The 19189-nt window shown below is 50.5% G+C and overlaps 7 protein-coding genes across 7 annotated transcripts; 5 read left to right on the forward strand and 2 right to left on the reverse strand.

The window, feature by feature from the left end:
* Positions 1-621: 621 nt before the first annotated feature.
* Positions 622-2109, forward strand: A1O9_01087 (uncharacterized protein; the record flags this gene model as incomplete). Its single annotated transcript, XM_013410247.1, has 1 exon — positions 622-2109. One exon carries the CDS (start codon positions 622-624, stop codon positions 2107-2109), a length of 1488 nt encoding a protein of 495 aa, XP_013265701.1.
* A 2883-nt stretch (positions 2110-4992) lies between these two features.
* A1O9_01088 (uncharacterized protein) lies at positions 4993-6284 on the reverse strand (the record flags this gene model as incomplete). The annotated part of the gene is made up of 5 exons (XM_013410248.1): positions 4993-5091; positions 5146-5514; positions 5560-5619; positions 5675-6098; positions 6151-6284. The coding sequence occupies 5 exons, from the start codon at positions 6282-6284 to the stop codon at positions 4993-4995; spliced, it is 1086 nt and encodes a 361-aa protein (XP_013265702.1).
* A 958-nt stretch (positions 6285-7242) lies between these two features.
* Positions 7243-8147, forward strand: A1O9_01089 (uncharacterized protein; the record flags this gene model as incomplete). The annotated part of the gene is made up of 2 exons (XM_013410249.1): positions 7243-7305; positions 7392-8147. The coding sequence occupies 2 exons, from the start codon at positions 7243-7245 to the stop codon at positions 8145-8147; spliced, it is 819 nt and encodes a 272-aa protein (XP_013265703.1).
* Positions 8148-8948: 801 nt separating this feature from the next.
* A1O9_01090 (uncharacterized protein) lies at positions 8949-10813 on the forward strand (the record flags this gene model as incomplete). Its single annotated transcript, XM_013410250.1, has 7 exons — positions 8949-9194; positions 9251-9331; positions 9378-9665; positions 9762-10069; positions 10119-10143; positions 10192-10421; positions 10480-10813. 7 exons carry the CDS (start codon positions 8949-8951, stop codon positions 10811-10813), a joined length of 1512 nt encoding a protein of 503 aa, XP_013265704.1.
* A 1664-nt stretch (positions 10814-12477) lies between these two features.
* On the forward strand, positions 12478-14308 carry A1O9_01091 (uncharacterized protein; the record flags this gene model as incomplete). The annotated part of the gene is made up of 5 exons (XM_013410251.1): positions 12478-12540; positions 12590-13399; positions 13445-13549; positions 13607-14143; positions 14195-14308. 5 exons carry the CDS (start codon positions 12478-12480, stop codon positions 14306-14308), a joined length of 1629 nt encoding a protein of 542 aa, XP_013265705.1.
* Positions 14309-15391: 1083 nt separating this feature from the next.
* On the forward strand, positions 15392-17231 carry A1O9_01092 (uncharacterized protein; the record flags this gene model as incomplete). Its single annotated transcript, XM_013410252.1, has 6 exons — positions 15392-15560; positions 15621-15916; positions 15968-16335; positions 16408-16424; positions 16464-16636; positions 16839-17231. The coding sequence occupies 6 exons, from the start codon at positions 15392-15394 to the stop codon at positions 17229-17231; spliced, it is 1416 nt and encodes a 471-aa protein (XP_013265706.1).
* A 351-nt stretch (positions 17232-17582) lies between these two features.
* Positions 17583-18416, reverse strand: A1O9_01093 (uncharacterized protein; the record flags this gene model as incomplete). Its single annotated transcript, XM_013410253.1, has 1 exon — positions 17583-18416. One exon carries the CDS (start codon positions 18414-18416, stop codon positions 17583-17585), a length of 834 nt encoding a protein of 277 aa, XP_013265707.1.
* Positions 18417-19189: the final 773 nt, after the last annotated feature.

Here is a 19189-nt window from a genome sequence, read left to right on the forward strand (position 1 = left end):
GGACGATAGCCCTAGCAACGTGATCACGAGAGCGACAAAGATTGAGTCGCAGCTCATGCAGCTGGTTTGGCAGGCAGGAGACCCCAACGGAGATGACGAAGTCACCATTGAGAAATCTAGAGGATGTGATGGGACAGTCGACTTCGAAGCAGGAAGGCTTGAGCATCGATCTACAAATTTGATGAATACGGTTCTCGTGGCTTGCACTTTAGTGATTGTGGTTGTGCTCCTTGGTCTAGCCTGCCGCAGTTTGGCCACGGAAACCGCAGTGGACTGCTCATACATTCGCCTCGCGTTCTTGTCGTTGATACCCGTACAAGTATTTTTCACCCTGGTAGGCCCACTTACAATGCTTTAGAACGGGATTCGGATTGACTGTTTCAGTTCTTTGCTCAAGTTATTGTTGGCTGTATTGCCCAATGCGTCGGCCCAGTTCGTCAGATGCAGCTCAACTCGAAGTACTACTCAGCCAAATGTTCGCCGCGCCTACAGTCAACATTGCCGCATGTTACGATCCAGTGCCCAGTCTACAAGGAAGGCTTGTCGTCTGTCATAGCGCCTACTGTAGCCTCAATCAAGCAAGCAATTTCGACATATGAGCTTCAAGGTGGCGCAGCAAACATGCTCATAAATGATGATGGACTTCAGATCATAGGAGAGGAGGAACGCGAGGCTCGTATCGATTTCTACCAAGATCACAACATCGGCTGGACTTCGCGACCGAAGCACGGCTCCGAGGGCTTTGTGCGTCGAGGGAAGTTCAAGAAGGCCTCTAATATGAACTATGGACTTATGCTGTCGTGTAAAATCGAAGAGAAACTCCAGAATTACACTCGAGGGCCTTCCTGGACGGAGATCGACGAGTCACGAGCGTATGATACCTCACTGAAGGAAGTCTTGTCAGAAAATCCACGAGCTTGGGCAGATGGAAACATTCGTGTTGGAGATTACATCTTGCTGATTGACAGCGATACCCGAGTTCCTAATGATTGTCTACTTGATGCTGTCAGTGAGATGGAGCTGTCGCCTGACGTGGGTATCATGCAATTTGCATCAGGGGTGATGCAAGTCGTCCACACATTCTTCGAGAACGGCATCACGTTTTTTACCAACCTCATCTACACCGCAATCGAGTATACAGTGGCAAATGGAGACGTTGCTCCATTTGTTGGTCACAACGCCGTTCTTCGATGGAGCGCGATCCAGCAGGTTTCCTACATGGACCAGGATGGCTACGAGAAATTCTGGTCCGAGTCTCATGTCAGCGAAGACTTTGATATGTCGCTAAGACTCCAGTGCCATGGCTACATCATCAGGCTAGCATCCTGGGCCCACGGAGGCTTCAAAGAAGGCGTCAGCCTCACAGTTTATGATGAACTTGCACGTTGGGAGAAATATGCTTACGGTTGTAACGAACTTCTTTTCCACCCTATACGCAAGTGGGTCTACAAGGGACCTTTCACTAAACTCTTCCGTCGCTTTCTCTTCTCGAACATCCGCTTCACGTCGAAAATCACAATTATCAGCTACATTGGTACATACTATGCTATTGGTGCCGCGTGGATTATGACACTAGCAAACTACTTTGCCATCGGTTGGTTCAACGGCTATCTGGACAAATATTACATTGACAGCTGGAAAGTGTGGTTCAGCATCGTCATCGTATTCAACGGTCTAGGAAACATCGCCCTGGCTCTCATGCGCTACCGTATTGGGCAAAAGTCCTTCTTCTCTGCACTCCTAGAAAATTTGAAGTGGATATTTCTTCTTTCCATATTTCTGGGTGGTCTCTCTCTTCACGTCTCACAAGCTCTCCTTGCCCACATGTTTGAAGTTGACATGACCTGGGGAGCCACCAGCAAAGAGGCCGAGTTCAGCAATTTCTTCAGCGAAGTGCCGAAGGTCATTCGCAAATTCAAATTCAGCATCGCGTTTGCGCTGCTGGGCAGCCTTGCCATGATTATCCTGGCAACAAATCCGAGCGGTTTCATCCCCGATGACTGGTTAATCAAGGATTTCATTGCGATCTTGCCGATGAGTACTGTGGCTACGAGTCATTTACTCTTGCCAATCGCGCTCAACCCGGCGTTGATGACTTTCTCGTGGTGACCGTTATCGTTTTGTTCGCCAATAAATAAACGTTGCTATACAGATACGACTAGCACATGAGTGGCGTGGCTGCTCGTCTTTGATCTATCGCAAGGGGCTTTTCAAGGGCATCAAGGATATTAGAGAGGTGCGCTGCTTGTTATCATGTTCTAAATCAGAGCTTAATTATAATAAATATTCATTCACATTTTCAAGCTCAGGCTAAAGTATGTCGTCGGCAGAAGCTGCTGCTGAACACGAGCCCTAATTAACAGCATCATCTCAGCTATGCTATGCAGTCTCCCCCAAATTCTGCAACACAGATCGGTTGGCAACCACCTCTATCTAAACACCTGGTCGTCTTGATGCGCACAAGCTCACACTTGAAAGTGTCCAAGCCACGCTAAGGCAAACCCCTTGGACCACCACCAGTTCAAAGATATCTCGCCCACTCCCGCTCGCCGGGCTCATACCGCACCTCACAGATGATCTGCAGCGGCTCATGCAATCCACGAAATCGACGAGCGTTCTCGAGCTCCGGCGTCCCAGGGCGAATGACTGTTCTCCTACTGCTCTTGAGGGGGAGGCGTGCGTGGCGGCGTAGGAGGAGGGTTGGTCGGAGGCGTTCCTGGTGGCGGCGTACGAGGGGGGTTGGCCGGCGGACGACTGGGAGGCGGAGAGTAGTCGTCTTGCCCCTTTGGATCGGCCCACTGGTGCAGACCGGGCACTGTGCCGGGATACAGATGGGTAACTGGAACTGGGTCCATCGCTGCTGCTGCCGGCGAGAAACTCCTGCACTGACGAGGTATGCTTCCTTAAGTCATAAAGTCTTGATTGTTCATGCAAGTAGTCTGTCTCTCTGTTGCTGCTGCTGCTTCCTTGAGATGGTGGATATAACAGATATAGGTATACTTGAGCTCCCGTTTGATTATGGCTTTTTCGATCCAGTCCTTGATTTGGACGAATGATATGTATAAGGTGAGCTATTGGCTTGGAAGTTCGTGGGGGTGTGCCCGATGCTGGCGGGAAACAAAAAGATGGAAAAGGAAGATAGATGCTATATTTATACGAATTTGTATACTTGGATCTGTTCCTCGTTTTGTCGCTGTTGTTTGTCGGCTGCTATCACTGGTGACGGTGATGAGGACTGGAATCATGAATACTTTGCCCCGTTTGGGTGAACATTTCTTTGTTTGAGAGGAATATCGGTGAGTTTGATGTAGTGACGATATAACCAGATGGAGAACCCCTCCAGACAGACCGGGTTCTTGAATGAATGTGAGAGGTGGGATGAGTTGGTAGTAGAGTCTGCTCGCACCTCATTCTTTGGTCTTGCTGTGAGTCTGACCTGCTGACCTCACCACAGGTGTGTCATGTTAAATACCTTGTTCTTGAGGCGGGAAATTGGCTCTTTCATTTATCTCAAACGAAACAGAGATACATGCTTTTTCCTACAAGCAATTGGGAGTGGTTGTCAATTGCCATGCTTGCGACGTCTGTTGGATTCTGTCAGCCGAGTGCGTCGACTATAGTCTTGTAGAAGAGAGGCTTGCTGCAGAGGAAGAATGTAAAGGACTAAGATATAACATTCATAGCCAAAGTATTCTCCCTTTCGCTATGTATAGCAGCGCAGCCTCTCGGGCAAGTTTGATTGACCAGAGGTAGGAGGCCCTCTGGATAACAGTGTTTATGTCGAAAGCTGTTCTCACTCGAGCACTGTAGCTGACGTATCCTGCCAATGTCAAGATGTGAGTCAGTAATTGATTTCCGTCATCATTCATCCGCGCCAGCAGTCGATGTCCAGCGTTCAGGGTCAACATTCGCACCAGCATCGATCCTATCTGAAGAGCGACCTGCCTCTTCGTTCCTCTTGGTCATGATACGCCAAGGCGTCAGTGGTAAGCAGGGGGTCATTGCCACCGACAACAGCTGGTCGCCTGGATTGTATAGTATAATCATAAAACCACCAGCGGTCATCGCGATGCCAATCTCGTTCACGACTCACGCTTCGGCCCACGCGAACGCTGCGAGCAGCATTTCGCGCTTCCCTGTTATTTAGAGACCAAGCTCGTGGCCTGTTCTCCCTCCTGTCTGGCCTGTTGTCCGCCTCCCTGTTTAACATCCAGTTCGACTGGTCGTCAATATCGCTGCTGACTCTGTGGTTCCGGGCGCCGGTCCATCTCATTGTCCGTCTTCTGGCCTCCGGCGATAACCAGCGACGATGGATCATATGATCTCTCTCGAAGTCGCTTTCATTGTCGCTAGGCTCTAAGTCGAACCGATCGTGAGATGTTGGTGGGGCATTGCGTCGTCCCCTGAGGTACAGGTGTCTGGTGCTCGCGTTGCTGCTGCCATAGAGAGTGCCTGCACGGTACCTGTCTTCCGTGTCCAGGAGCATTTCTTGTCTCCAATGATGATCGGAAGGCTCGCCATCCATGTGGGGGTAGCTCCTGGAACCTGGGATATCACGCCGCCCGCGCCTGCTCGAGCCCGAGCGTCCGCCCTCGCTGCTGCTCGACGAGGTCCAGTTATAATTGGCGCGGCCGGGTCTCCTGAAGAGATTGTTGGACGATAAGCCGAACTCTCGACCGTTCGTCTAGTGGAATCCTGTAGATCAACTTATCCTTGTCCTTGGCCAAGTGAAATGCGGGAAATAGGGTATCAATGGTTTTCTTGGGCCAGGATCAAGAGTGCTGGAAAGAAAAATCAACCATAACACATTTATACATGTTGCCGTTTGTCTTCTACTGCAAGAGCAGCCTCGTTGTCACATCCATGTCACCATAAAGGAGACATTCGCGAGCCAAATCGGTTGTCACATTTCAACGTCACGGAACAATAGCAATCTTGGATGAGCTGGAGCCTTTTCTTCCAGCATTCTGATATAACATTGACATTGAGAGGTCACGATACTTTAAGTACAGCTCTGCCTGGGAGCTTACCGGCAATCATCAGATCCATATATTTGTCCACGTCCTCGAGGGTTCCCTTGGTCAGGATGGGCTGGATTGTGTTAATATTGGAAATTTGATCACGAAAGCTGACTGGTGAACTCACATGCACTAGGCCCCTTGATGTGAAATCTAGGGCTTCCTCAACATCCTTCAGTGTACCGACTACACTGCCCACAACATTTAATTTCTTCAGGCACAATAATAGCGGAGGTGCTCCCGCCAGAACGGTAGGATCCTTAGGAAGACCAACAGCAACGACGGTGCCACCTGGTCTGAGGAAGGACGGGGCACTCGCGTAAGCCTCTTTCGTGGCAGCAGTGACAATGACTCCATGGGCGCCGTATGTGGTGATACGTGCAATCTCAGCTGCAATGTCTTTGGTTTGAGTGAAATCGATGAATTCCTCTGCACCTAGACTTTTGCAGAGATCTCGCTTCTCGTCACCTCCATCGATGGCGATGATTCGCATGCCCTAGAAAGTTGTCAGCGGCGGTCTATGTTTGGTCGTTTAACCTACCATGGCCTTGGCATATTGAACGGCGAAATGGCCAAGCCCGCCTCCTGCTCCGGGAAGAACCTACGATAATCAAGTTAGTGATGTGTGACCTTGGTTAAATAGTAGCACGACGTACAATCCATTGGCCAGGGCGAACAGAGCTCCTCTTGCAAGCAACATACGCTGTCACACCACCGCACATGATAGGGCCGGCCTCCTCATCGGAAACGCCTTCGGGAATACGGGTGGTGTATCTTCCATCACTGATAGCATATTGTTGAAAAGTGCCTGCCGCAGTGAAGCCTGAATTCTTCTGGTTGGGGCAGTGGAGCTCGTCGCTACCGTTGGTGCAGAATTCGCATTCGCCACAAGTACCCCAGACCCATTTGATTCCGGCGCGGTCGCCGACTTTCCACTTGTGGTGCATATCGCCGCCTACGGCGACAACGACACCGGCGCCCTCATGGCCAGCGATCCCTTTAGTAGCGGGTTGCATTGCAACGCCAAAAGCCGCCCATTCATCGTGTATCAGAGATTTATCGGAAGCACAGAGGCCAGTCCTTAGTGCTTGTTAGATCTGGGAATAAGTAGGATCGTGGCCTGGCCACCTACCAATTGATTTTGACGAGAATTTCACCAGGTCCGGGAGATTGAACATCAACCTGTTGAACGGGCGCCTTAGCATCCACGCCTTCACCAACCTTCACGGCGGCTTTTTGTTGTCTAGGTATATCAACGGTAGCCATGTTGTTTTTTTGTTGCAAGGAGGTGCGAAGTGCTGGAGGCTGGTCTTGCTGGTCAAACTTGGATGAATCAAGCCGAAAGATGAAGAGATATGGTCACCAGGGGAGGTGATTTGATTTAGTATTCCCATCTAGCCGATGCTGAGCGGAGCCGACGTCCAACAGCTTGCCTGACTGTTACCTGGTTAGAGGTTTGCAGCTCGCTTCCCCGCAGCCTAGCATATCAAATAGTAGCGGGTGAAGCGAGAGGAGGCGGGGTCGAGTCAGTGAGATAGAATAGGGACACGCCAATCGCCTTGCTCCAACCCAACCAGCAGTAAATTGAAGGAGGGATGGGCCTTCGATGAACCTCCTTCGCCCGATCGTGAGAGCATTGGCCCATGGCGGTGTCGCAGACCCGACACGGTTGTGGTCGTGTCAACCAACAGGGCGAAAGGACATCCCAAGACGCACTCTAAGAGAAACTGTCTCATGCAGTCGATGGTGGACTGGCCTGCTAAGCAGCAGACACTCCCCAGCGGACGAGGCGAGGAGCTGGTAGTGGTGTTACGTGTGTCCGTGACCAGTTCGTGTCGATGCCTCTTCGCCCTACACCGAGGTACGTATTTACCGAGTATCCTGCCATATCCCCAAAATACGATATACGAACCCCGTTTCCAGAAGGTCAGCCGAGAGCCCCGGCCTCCTTCCCCACGTCCCCTCACCACGTTCGCACCTGCCCCCGATACAAGTCCGATATTTGTTTTTGGCCTCATTCGGGTGACCGGGACGAGATCAACTCGTATAACAGCCACTGCGCTGGTGCCTCACCCGCCTGTTGTTGCTCCATCCACCCTGTAGCATCAGATCAACCTCGATGCAATGGTGCTCGCTGTATGCCACCACCACGCCAGCTCATTGACTTCCTTCCGTTACTAAACTTCTCGGGTAGGCTGTGGGCCAGATATGCTCAACGGTCTCAATGAGCCACAACCTTGCGCAATGCCAGACTCTTGTGCGAAAGGCCGTGACAGCTGGTGCAAAAGTAGGTCTAAATCCAGTTTACTGCAGATGTCGAGATCCCTCGTGCTCGGCATTAACCAAGTCCTCACGCAGAAGAACCCTGTTTAGGCCCTGTTCCTCCCTGAAGCCTCCGACTATATCGCGTCGTCCCCGACCGAGTCTGTAAGCTTGTGTCAACATCCTTCGAAGAGCCTCTTTGTCCGCGGTCTGCAGCAGGCAGCTAAGGAGAATGCACTGGCCATAAACGTTGGAGTTCACGAACCCACTGATCCCCCGTCTGGGAGAATAAAGAATACCCTGATATGGATCAACCAAGGAGGCGATATCGTGCATCGCTATCAGAAGCTCCACGTGTTCGACATAGACCTCCGGCCAAATGGCCCCAAAATTAGAGAGAGCGACTCCACCGAGCCTGGACCCGAAGTCGTCCGTCCCTACCAGACACCCCTGGGCAATGTTGGCAGTTTGATTTGCTTTGACCTGCGTTTCCCTGAGCCTGCCCTGCGGCTTCGTCGATGGGGAGCAGAGCTTATCACTTATCCCTCGGCCTTCACTGTCCCAACGGGAAAATCACACTGGGAGATCTTGTTACGGGCTCGGGCAATCGAGACACAGAGCTGGGTTATTGCCGCTGCACAATGCGGCCGTCACAACGAGAAACGAGTCAGCTATGGCGATACCATTGCAATATCCCCCAACGGCGAGATTACTGGTCGGTTAGATCATGTGGATGACATTGACGGAGAGAAAGAAGGTGGCCGTGATCCCGAAATCCTGGTTGTAGATATCGACCTGGATATTTTAAGAAACATTCGGCGAATGATTCCACTCCCCAGACGGACAGATGTATACCCAGAACTATAGTGATAGGAATCTTATGTATAGATGATACGCGATCACGTATATCACCCTGTGTAACAGTGTTTGTAATTATCCAGTGCTTGCCTCTAGGCACGTTATCAGGGGTGAATCAGGGGGCGTTGTTAATCTGCCCTTCTTATTGTCGGAGTTATGGCGATGGACGAAGGAGATAACCGTTACTGGACCTAGCTAGACGGCCGGTACAGAGTAAGGTGGTACGAAATTATTCTTCGGGCGCCCCAATCCCACCGAATTTTGTCCTCGGACTTTTCAGAAACATTGCGGTCGAACCCTCAACTATCATACAAAATCTAGCAGTGAAGGATGGAGAACAGACCAGACTCTCGTACCAGGGCCGGTGGACTCAATAGTACCAGCTGTTGTTTGGCTTTCGACCATCTCATTTCGGGTAACTATATTACCCTTAGGGATGCTTAGGTGCCTTTCGGGTGGCTATACGGAATACCAAGAGATCCTAGAGATCCTACCTACACCCACCGATACGAAGATCGTCCCAAATGTGCCGTATATCCGATATCCGGCCGCACCAACAACAAGGGACTGCTGTGACCCCGAATATTTCGCTTTCAACATGGCTTTCAACAGCAACATGCAATATACCCATAATTTGCGCGTTCCACCCTCTCTGAATACTGTACTATCATCATGATCAGGAGTTTATTGCATACAATGTACCATTTACAACGATAATTGGCTAGAAAGAGGATGTGTGCGAAGCCCAGCTCCAGTTCTGAGGGAAGCCTACCCGCTTCTACGTCAACACCACAGTCCGCGCCGTTCGGGATGACTAGCAGCACACCCGATGAAGCGAGTGATACACTCGATCTACAGGAAGAGGATCCCGAAAAGCAGCCCGAGACTTCTGTCCCCGTGCACGATGTGCCCCAACAAGCAAGGAACGATCTGGTTGAATTTGAAGGCGCAGATGATCCAGAGAATCCCAGAAACTGGCCGGCCAGGAAGAAGTGGGCCATCACAGCGTCGATGGGAGGAATGACATTTGTCGTCACCTTTTCCAGCTCAGTCTATGTAAGTCCATGGCAGCTGGACTTATTCCTGACTATTTCCTAATACCTTTCCCTCAGGCTGTTGCCATATCTCCAGTGGCCAAGGAGTATGGCATTTCTGAGGTCGTGTCGACCCTTGGGGTTTCCCTTTTCCTGCTTGTAGGTGGCATCTCACTCCAATGAATCACTGCTGACCGTCAGGTAGGGCTTTGTGTTTGGCCCGATTCTTTTTGGACCAGCCTCCGAGGTGTTCGGACGAAGAGTGCCTCTCTTTGTCGGATATCTGACTTTTGCTATCTTTCAAATACCGGTGGCCGTCGCTCAGAATGTGGAGACTATCATGCTGGCCCGGTTCCTTGGTGGCTTTGCTGCATCCTCTCCCCTTGCCGTGGTGGGAGGTGCATTGGCAGATATCTGGGGCCCCATTGAGAGAGCATACGCTGTGTGCGTTTTTGCTGCCTCGGCCTTCTGTGGGCCTGTCGCAGGTCCAATTGTGAGTTTCATCACATTCAATAAATAGCCTTGAATTGTTCAAGTCCCGGCCCTTCTTCAGTCATGCAATAGTTGCTAATTTCATGCTCTGCCCTAGATTGGTGGTTTCATCACACAGTCATATCTTGGATGGAGGTGGACTGCCTGGATCACCCTTATCATGGCCGCAGCATTCGGCTCCCTTGGACTCCTGCTCATACCAGAAACATCTGCAGCAAGGATTCTCCAGCTGAAGGCCAAGCGATTGCGGCACGAAACGAAGAACTGGGCACTCCATGCGAAAGCGGATGAAAGCCGTATAACTGTAAATACACTCATCACAGTCTATCTTGTCCGACCGTTCGTTATGATAACGCAGGAACCGATTCTTGCCTTGATGACAGCTTATATGAGTTTCATTTATGGGTACGAAGGAAACTATCCACATCCTATGGAAGCTAGCTAATGTTCGTAGTGTTCTTTACTTGTTGTTCGTTGCAGTAGGCGATCATGAGCCATTTGGCATGCGGTCTCTAACATAAAACTAGTTCCCTATCTCCTTCCAGGAAGAGCGAGGGTGGAACCCGGGTGTGGGCTCGCTCCCATTTACAGCTTTCATCGTTGGAATAATCATGGGGACAGGCCTGATCGCCTATTCTACGCGCACAACCTTCACAAGGTCATTCGAGAAACATGGAAAAGTCATTCCCGAGGCACGCCTACCACCTATGATTGTGGGTGCCGTTGTCTTACCTATAGGTCTCTTTTGGTTTGCCTGGTATGTATCCGTGCGAAGAGAGTATTCACCAATCACAGTGCTTACCCAAGTGACTAAGGACTTCTGACCCCCGAATCATCTGGATCCCACAGGTCTTCGCAACAGCATTCCTTGGCATGGGTAGCCTTGTGACTTTTTGGCAAGGAACGAATTATATCATCGACTGTTATGCATTCTACTCCAATAGTGCAATTGCGATCAACACGTTCATACGATCTATCGCTGCGGCGGGATTCCCCTTGTTCGCCAAATCAATGTACCACAAGCTAGGTGTGGCTTGGGCGACTTCAATCTTAGCGTTTTTGTGCGTGGCTTTTCTCCCCGTGCCGATCCTCTTCTACAAGTACGGAGCACAGATTCGAGAGAAATCCAGATTCAACCCCGAGTCATAAAATAACGCATGCGATAGAAACAGCTAGAGAGTTGGCGTCCAATCACCGAAACCGGCAGCCATTGGCGCTTCCTGAAAAACTCCTGTTTGACAAGCAACTGCTCTGAAACTCCAAAACATGGTCCCCTCAACGTTGATATGGAACCCCTAAATGGGAATTCTAAATGGCGTTCGTAAACGCTCTTCTCTACGTGATGGTCTTGACTTGTGGCGAAGATTATCCCGCACAGCGCCACATCAACATGCAGGTTTCCGCGCCGCTGAAACGTCGGTTGGTCGCAAAATCATGGTTCTCGATTGCCTTCGGAACCGCCAAATCAATGCTACTGTTTGAGCAGGGTGCGATCACATATACCGCTGGTCATTCAACTTTGTGTTCTCTAGCTGGTCACACCAAGGAAGGGTCAGTTCATCGCGACAGGTGGAGCAGTATCGCCGGTGGTGCGCAGGGAGTTCAGGTCATAGGCCGTCCGGTTTAGATATTCATAGGCTTGAGGACACCGACTTGATTCAAGAAAGGTGAAGCTTAACATGAAATACAATTGCTCACAGTCCAAACCAATGCTTAGTGCCAAATTTTCGCCACCACCACTGGTCGACGGGAAGACGCCGGAGAGTGATCGAGTTGACAAGCCAATGCTTTGGAATACGTTATCCTCATGTGACTCGAGATTCGTTCTTGCTCTAGCCCAAGCTCAAGGATCAGTCTATAGGAAGCTCTTGCCACGGCTTTTCCTCGCCCTCCTGGGGCTCAAAGAACCTATGCCTTGTCGGCCCTCGGCAAACGTTCCTGGGGGTTTCGTTTCGCTTCCATTGCTCAGCTGCGGAAATAGTCATTTTCCCCACATGGATCCTTCCTCTGTTAAACCTCGGACAATAAATGACATTCATACATTCATGCGCGTAACCTTGTACAGGAAATCCTCAAGTCAAACTTTGCTAGTTCATCTCGAGAGACATTGAGGTGGGTGTAATGAGTTTATCAGGTTCCAGTTCGGGCGCGGAGGGACAGCCTTCCGCGCTGAAACAGTATTAGCGCTCTATCAAGGTCAGGTTTGTGTTTAACTACGTTAAACGAATTACACGCTCGTCACTCTTTCCAACAAGGATGTTCGACATGCAGAGGATCGGATCCACAGGATGGAATGATCACGAACGCTCCCGCATCAGAACAGACAGCCTGTAGACCATGTTGTGTCTTGATTTTCGAGGATAATCCCCTGCAGAGTCGGCCCTGCCGCGCCCAAGAATGTCATGACATGGTCCTTCAAGCATTCAGGTATGGCCTCCGAAGGCCTACAATTTTCGAGCTCCTAGTATGCACTAGGCAGAGACCATTTGCAGTACTCCGTATTGCCGTCCATGGGAGTCCAAAACACCGCTTTTACGCCACTGTCAGCCGTCTAGTATCAAGCGTTACCCTGGACTCGATTCAGTCACACGTGTCTGCCCCATTTCAAAGCAGTTGCTTCACACAGTCAGACAATGGACCACGCCTTCCATGCTGTCGATCAATGCACACTTGACCTTTTTCGGTGCGGAGGTTGGAATCTCTCTAATTCCGTTCACGTGTTTGCGTCTTGAGCGGTATAAGAATCTCCAGAGGTCGCTACTATGATATACGTGGACAAGAATAGTTGAAACCAGAACATTGAGTGCCTCACGATGTCGTCTGAGAAGCCGATTACGGAGACTGTCGAGCCTATGTCGGCTGTCGACAGTCGTAAGGTGCGTGTGATAGCTCTAAACCGCGAGGTTGTGCTCTGACAGCTCGCAGCTCGATGTGGCAGAGGTCAGAGTCGTCAAAGGCAGTGAGGCCTACAACGAGGCGCTCATTGCCGAAAAACCTCCTGTCTTCCATCCAACTTCTCTTAAGCTCCTTTTATGCGTCTTGCTCGGTTTCTTCTGTCAAACCATGAATGGATTCGACGGGTCGTTGTTTGGAGGCTTGACTGCCAACAAAACGTTCCTGGAATTCTTCGATGGCGCGAACAAGGGTATGTGGGCAGGTCTTATCTCCGCGATGTATCAGATTGGAGGTGTCTGCGCACTCCCCTTTGTAGGGCCAGCGATAGACACGTGGGGTCGAAGGCCCGGTATGTTCATCGGCAGTGTCCTGATTATTCTTGGTGCTGTCATCACTGGTACCACTATCCATAACGCTAGTGTCCATCAATTCATGGGCGGCCGTTTCCTGCTTGGATTTGGCGTTTCCATTGCTTCTGCTGCTGGGCCGATCTACGTTGTAGAGACAACCCACCCGGCTTTTCGAGGTATTGCAACTGCATACTGCAACACGTTCTGGTTCACCGGCTCCATTCTGTCGAGCGGCGCCATCCGAGGCGGCCTCAATATCAGCGGCAACACCTCATGGCAATTACCGGTTTGGCTTCAAATCCTTTTCCCAGGTCTCATTTGCTTGTTCTGCTTCCTCATTCCCGAGTCTCCAAGATGGCTATACGTCAACAACAAAAGAGAAAGCGCGGTCAACATGCTCACTAAATGGCATGGTTATGGTAATCGTGAGAATGCTTGGGTGAAATTGCAGTTGGAGGAGTATGAGGAATTCTTGAATCTGGATGGCGCGGTGAGTATTTTCTTAGCTCACAATCTATGGATCTAACAGCGGTAGGATAAACGCTGGTGGGATTATCGTACACTGTTCAACACACGATCAAGTGTTTATCGCTTAGCGGCCAACTGCTGCTTCTCCATATTTGCGCAATGGGCGGGCAACGTATGTATCCTTCCATCTTTCATATTGTCGTACCGTCATGAGCTAACTAGAGTCTAGGGACCCTTGTCATATTTCCTCCCGGCTGTCCTAGATACCGCTGGTTACACAGAGAGCATCACACAGGCTAATATCCTATTGGGTTACGCCTGCTTTCAATTTTTCTTTGCGTTGCTGGGTGCTCGCTTTGTGGACCGCATCGGTCGTCGACCTCTGATGCTCTTTTCCATGGCTGGCTGCTGCCTTGTCTGGATTGGAGTGACTGCTTCAACTGGCATCTTTGCAGGGTCTGGACAAACGAATGACAATGCCGCCAGATCAACCGTGGCTTTCATTTTCTTGTTCGGCGCAGTGTACTCTTTCGGCATTACGCCTTTGCAAGCACTGTATCCAGTTGAGGTCTTGTCTTTCGAAATGAGAGCAAAGGGAATGGCGTTTTCTAGCCTGGCAGTCAACGCTGGTGGTATGCTAAACCAATTTGCGTGGCCCGTGGCCCTTGATGATATTGGTTGGAAGACTTATATTGTGTTCATTGTTTGGTGCGGTATCCAGACTGCTATCTGGTACTTCTTCCTCCCAGAAACTCGGAAGAGAACGGTAAGTACACTTCACTGCCGCTTTATGCTAGGTTATCTGATTGTTTCCCAGCTGGAAGAGCTCGACAAAATATTCGAGGCGCCGAACCCCGTCAAATTTTCTCTCAAAGCTCATAAACTTGCCATCAATCATGATAATCAAGTAGTTGCCACCGAGGATATTTGAATTGCGATTTCAGCTCCGTTGTTGCGATTATCAAAAAGATCAGTTGTCAAGCCACGTTCTACTGGATGACATACCGAGGGAGTCACCTTGCAGCCCTGGAATAAGTTCGAGAAGTAGGTCGGTCTCCATTTCGCTCACTCGGTCATCGAAGGCGCAGCAACCCCAAGCAGTTTTCTGGGATGGACCAGATAGATTGTCAATTTAAAACTTTCAAGTCGTTTTGACCAAGATATTTTGAGTCTTGGAAATGGAGGATTAAGCTCAACAAGCATGAGGATCGTCACATGATTGACATGGGGGCACTATGTTAGTAGCCTTTGATGGCTAACGTTGGCTACCCTGACCTCTAGACCTATTTCGTGCCTTCTTGTCCCCTTTGCAAGATGATACATCTTCCCTGAATCTAGCCCCTCCCCCCCTTGGCGATTGATGCACCTCCTCCTTCCCCCAACATCTTTCCCCAGGTTATTGTTTGCCTGACAAGTACAACTGGCGAGAGAAGCCGGGCCACGGACTCGCGGGGACCGCCCTACCTCAAACAAGGCTACACAGCCTTGGCGTTGAACTTTGACATCTTCCCGCTATAGAACTCGAACTCCAAACATGAAGAGATATCTTCGCATTCTACACTTTCGTGTCCAGAACCCAAAGTACCGGACAGCTGACTGGACGATACGCCACTCGAGTACATAAGTATGGGGCATTTCACAACATTCCCACGCATTGCCCCAACGCTTAGCGTGAGGATCCCCGATTCCACAGGGCCTTGTTCGAGGCTGTGGGGAAGGCTGCATTAGGAAGCCGTAAAGTGTCTAAATTAGCGAAATCCTACCACTTCGCCAACATCTATCTCAAGCCAGTCTCTTTTGGTACAGTTCTCCAACTCTCTAGCGGTGAAGGCAGAGCTGGCATCGCATATGCTACAATCCTACTCGGGGTAATCAATACCAAAGCTCTCACCACTCGGAGAAGGCCAGGGGGGCCGTTTTCCACGTGTGGTCCCTCAAGCATAAAGACGGGCCTTCGCCGTACCTCTATCTCATTTGGGGGCCGCAGTGTTGAGACGTGTACAGATCATCCAGCATGGCTCTCGTCAACAATTACAACTTTCTCGTCGTGTTTTTCGTCACCTTCGGATCTCTGACCTATGGATACAACTCCGCTATCATCGGCGCCGTCATTGGACTGCCTTCGTTCTTCGAGTACTTCAGCATAGACATAAAGTCCAACGAAGGCTCTCGGATCACAGGTGGTGAGTACGCGGGCTTCTTGCTCTCGTAGCTCGACTTGGCTGATTGAACCCATCTTGAAGCTACCAATGGATTGTTTGCTGGTGGCGGCCTTCTCGGCTGCTTCTTGATCACGTATCTGGCTGACAAGATTGGGCGAAAGAGGTCTATCCAAGCCACAGCCGTTCTGTGCATTATTGCAGGTGCACTGCAAGCAGGATCAGTCCACATTGCTATGTTCCTGGTCGCCCGTTTCATGATGGGAGTCGGTGTTGGTATGGTCAATGTGATCACCCCTTTGTACCAGTCGGAGGTGTCTCCAGCAAAATCAAGGGGCCGCCTGGTTGGATCCCATGGCTTTATCCTCTGCGTTGGTTATGTAAGACAGGGCTGCAAGATGTGAGTGGAATGTCTGCTGACACACACTCAGGGGCTTGCCGGCTGGACAGGCTATGGATGCTATTTCTTGAAAAGCCAGGTCGCCCAATGGCGCCTCTGTTTGGCTCTTCAGATTGTGCCTCCTCTTTGTCTCTTGCTCGGTTCACCCTGGCTACCTGAGTCTCCCCGCCATCTCGTCGCAAGAGACCGACAAGAAGAGGGATTCGCAATCTTGAAACGGCTCCATCACGCCCCTGGAGACATCGACTTCACCATTGCGAGAGAAGAACTCTACCAAATTCGACAGCAGTTAGAGCTTGAGAAAAGAGAGGGCTGGCAACGGGGCTACATCCAAGGGTGGATATTGTTGTTTTCCAAAAAATCTTACCGAAAGAGACTGCTGTTTGGTTTCGTCCTGCTGTGAGTCCAGTCTACTACACGTTTCTGTGATTCCTCTAACGGCTCCATCTAGCGGGTTGGTCCAGAGTACAGGTATGGCAGAAATCTCCGTCCGTCTTGAATGCCACTGATTCCCTCCTGCAATCTAGGTTGCCTTGTGATCAACAATTACCAGGTGTTGCTCTACAACGGTCTTAATCTGTACGGAGCAATGCCACTGATGTTGTATGCAATTTGGGACACGTGGGCCGCATTCATGAATTTTGTCAATGCCATGTTGCTTGATAAAGTCGGACGCATACCCATCATGGTCGTTGGACAGGTAGGGTACAAGACTCCTCCGCCCTTTTGCGCTGGCTAATGGCCTAGCTTGGTTGCTCGGTCTCCGTCGCTGGCTTCGCTGCCTGCCTTGCTCGCTACGGCGGAACTGACAATAAGATTGGAAATGGTTTTGGAGTCTTCTTCCTGTATCTCTGTAAGTGATGTACCATCCGTTGCAAGCTTCCATCCTTCTTGCTGACCAGTCCGAAGTCGTGACCTTCTTCGGCGGCTCCATGGACGCCTCCTCCTATGTCTACAGTTCCGAGATCTTCCCCACAAGCATTCGAGCTCAGGGGAGTGGCTTCAGCGTATCTGGTCTCTTCGCCTTCAGCCTCATCTACACCATGTGTGCCCCGGTCGCATTCAATACCATTGGATGGAAGTACTATCTGATATTCATCATCATTCCCCTGTTCGGTGCCCTCGGGATGTATCTCTTCTATCCAGAAACAAAGGGGCTCGCGCTGGAGGAAATCGCAGCTAAGTTTGGCGACGAGGTCGCTGTCGACCTGACGAATCTCTCGGCTGAAGAGCGGCTCCGCCTCGACAAGACCCTCGTCAACAGCGAAATCATGGAGCTCGAGCATAAGGTGTAAAAGGAGCAGTGTGAAAGTAGCAGGACGACAGGTTAGGTGTGGATCTGTACTATGTACCAGAGGGAACAGCCGGAGAAGCCTCCCGAGTCGTATGCTCTTCTCTCTCGCAATTAACCCGCAGTGGAAGACTGAAGTTCAGGCAAGGTCACTGATGCTAGAAAAATATGAAGGTGTTATCTGGCCTCATAGTCAAGTAATCCAAATGCTTCATATACAACTAGGCCCCTTCATTTTGCCTTTGGTTATTAATAGCTAGCCAATTATGTAAGATTTGTGTATCAGCCGAGGACCTGCTGAACTCTTCCCGTCTTTATCCCACTGTAGGGAGAACCATACGTCAAATATTTTACATTAGTATATCTCATGATCCTCACCATGGAAAAACCTCAAGATCGCAGAGGCAACAACAATGCCATCGTGTTCCAACACCGCAGTCTTCTTCCTTTCCTCCGCAAAATCCGAGTCCTTAATCCCCCCATTCGCCTTCCGCATATCGACTTGCCTGTGGACCATCTTCTCATCAAAGCCAAGGTGACCCTGCGTGGTGAACAGCTTATCCCGCAAGTACACACCCTGAACAAAAGTATGATCGGTGCGGCCCCAGATATGCACATCGTCCCTGAGGCCAAGCAGGTCCGTGTACTTCGCCGACGGCGCGTCACTCACATGGTCCTGGTGCATTTGATGCAAATGAATACTGGGCTCTTCCACACAGAAGAGGCGTCGCCCGATCTCCGTCAGCTCGATCTTTGTATGTGCCAGCTCCCAGTCGTTTTCCGGGTGTGGCCCGACTTTGCCACCCAGCATGCGGCACAGCAGCTGATGCCCAAAACACACCCCACTGAACCGCATCTGGGGCCGCTGCTGCCACAGGTCCTGGAGCAGCTTGACCAGCTTCAGGATCCATTCGTCGTTGCCGTGTGCGTCGTACATGCTTCCGGTGACTAATACGGCCGTCGTATCCCCGGGTATCTCTTCTATCGTGGGAACGTGCCCGGCATTCTCAGTGCCGTCTTCCACCACGTAGTGCATATCTGTCTCGATTCCCAGGGGTGGGTCGTGCTTTATCCCTGCTTCTGTGAATAGATTATCCAGTATCTCCCCAAAGCTCCCCTTCGTCGCCATCGTATTTGGATGCGGCTCATCCGTCTCGAGGATGAGCATTCGGACGACATCGTTCTTCATATCGTCTGCTTGTGCTTTGTTATGATGTCTGCCAGCCTTTAATTCTAGCCGGTTCTGAAATCTCTACAAGACGGGACTAAGGAAAGTACTAATGTGCATGATATTGAATGGTCGTGAGCAGCGCTCAAGGCGGTACCTACTCTTTGAGATAGGTCTTGTTATATCTTCCCTTGGTAGAGTGGGCCACGTCTCTGCGTCATAGCACATCATTCCGAATATCTTGAAAGCACAGAGTTTTGCGTAGATTTTCTTGAGATCCGCTTTGAGAGAGGTGAGGTCCTGCAAACTAATTATGACAAGCACAAACCTGAGCGACACGTTGTGCCAAGATCTCGACCACGACGACATGAGGTCATGCCAAGGGGACGCTCTGGTTGCTGTTCTGGACTCCTGGCAGGCTGGCACCTACAGTAACCTCCTCCGCATCTGTATGCCTAAGCTGTACTCCGTACATACTGTAAAGCACCACTGGCAGACCTCCAGCTAAGTTGGGGTCCCAATAAGGGCATGGAGATCGAGATCTGGGGCTTCTGGCTTGGGTTTATAAAGGGGCAAGATACATTCAGATTGCCGAACGATAAACGGAAGGTCGTGCGATTGAACCTCACTCCGATACTCAGATGCCTGGTGCGCCTAATCGCTATAATGTGATGGCCTGTTGTTCCTTAGATGGGACGATTTCCATCGAGGAAGACAAGTCTTTCTTGTTCGTAATTATATCAGGCCACAAATCACCGATTTAGTGTCCTTACAGGATGGTGAGCTAAAAAGAA

This window comes from Exophiala aquamarina (genome assembly GCF_000709125.1).
Source record: "Exophiala aquamarina CBS 119918 chromosome Unknown aczIA-supercont1.1, whole genome shotgun sequence".
NCBI classification, from domain to species: Eukaryota; Fungi; Ascomycota; class Eurotiomycetes; order Chaetothyriales; family Herpotrichiellaceae; genus Exophiala; species Exophiala aquamarina.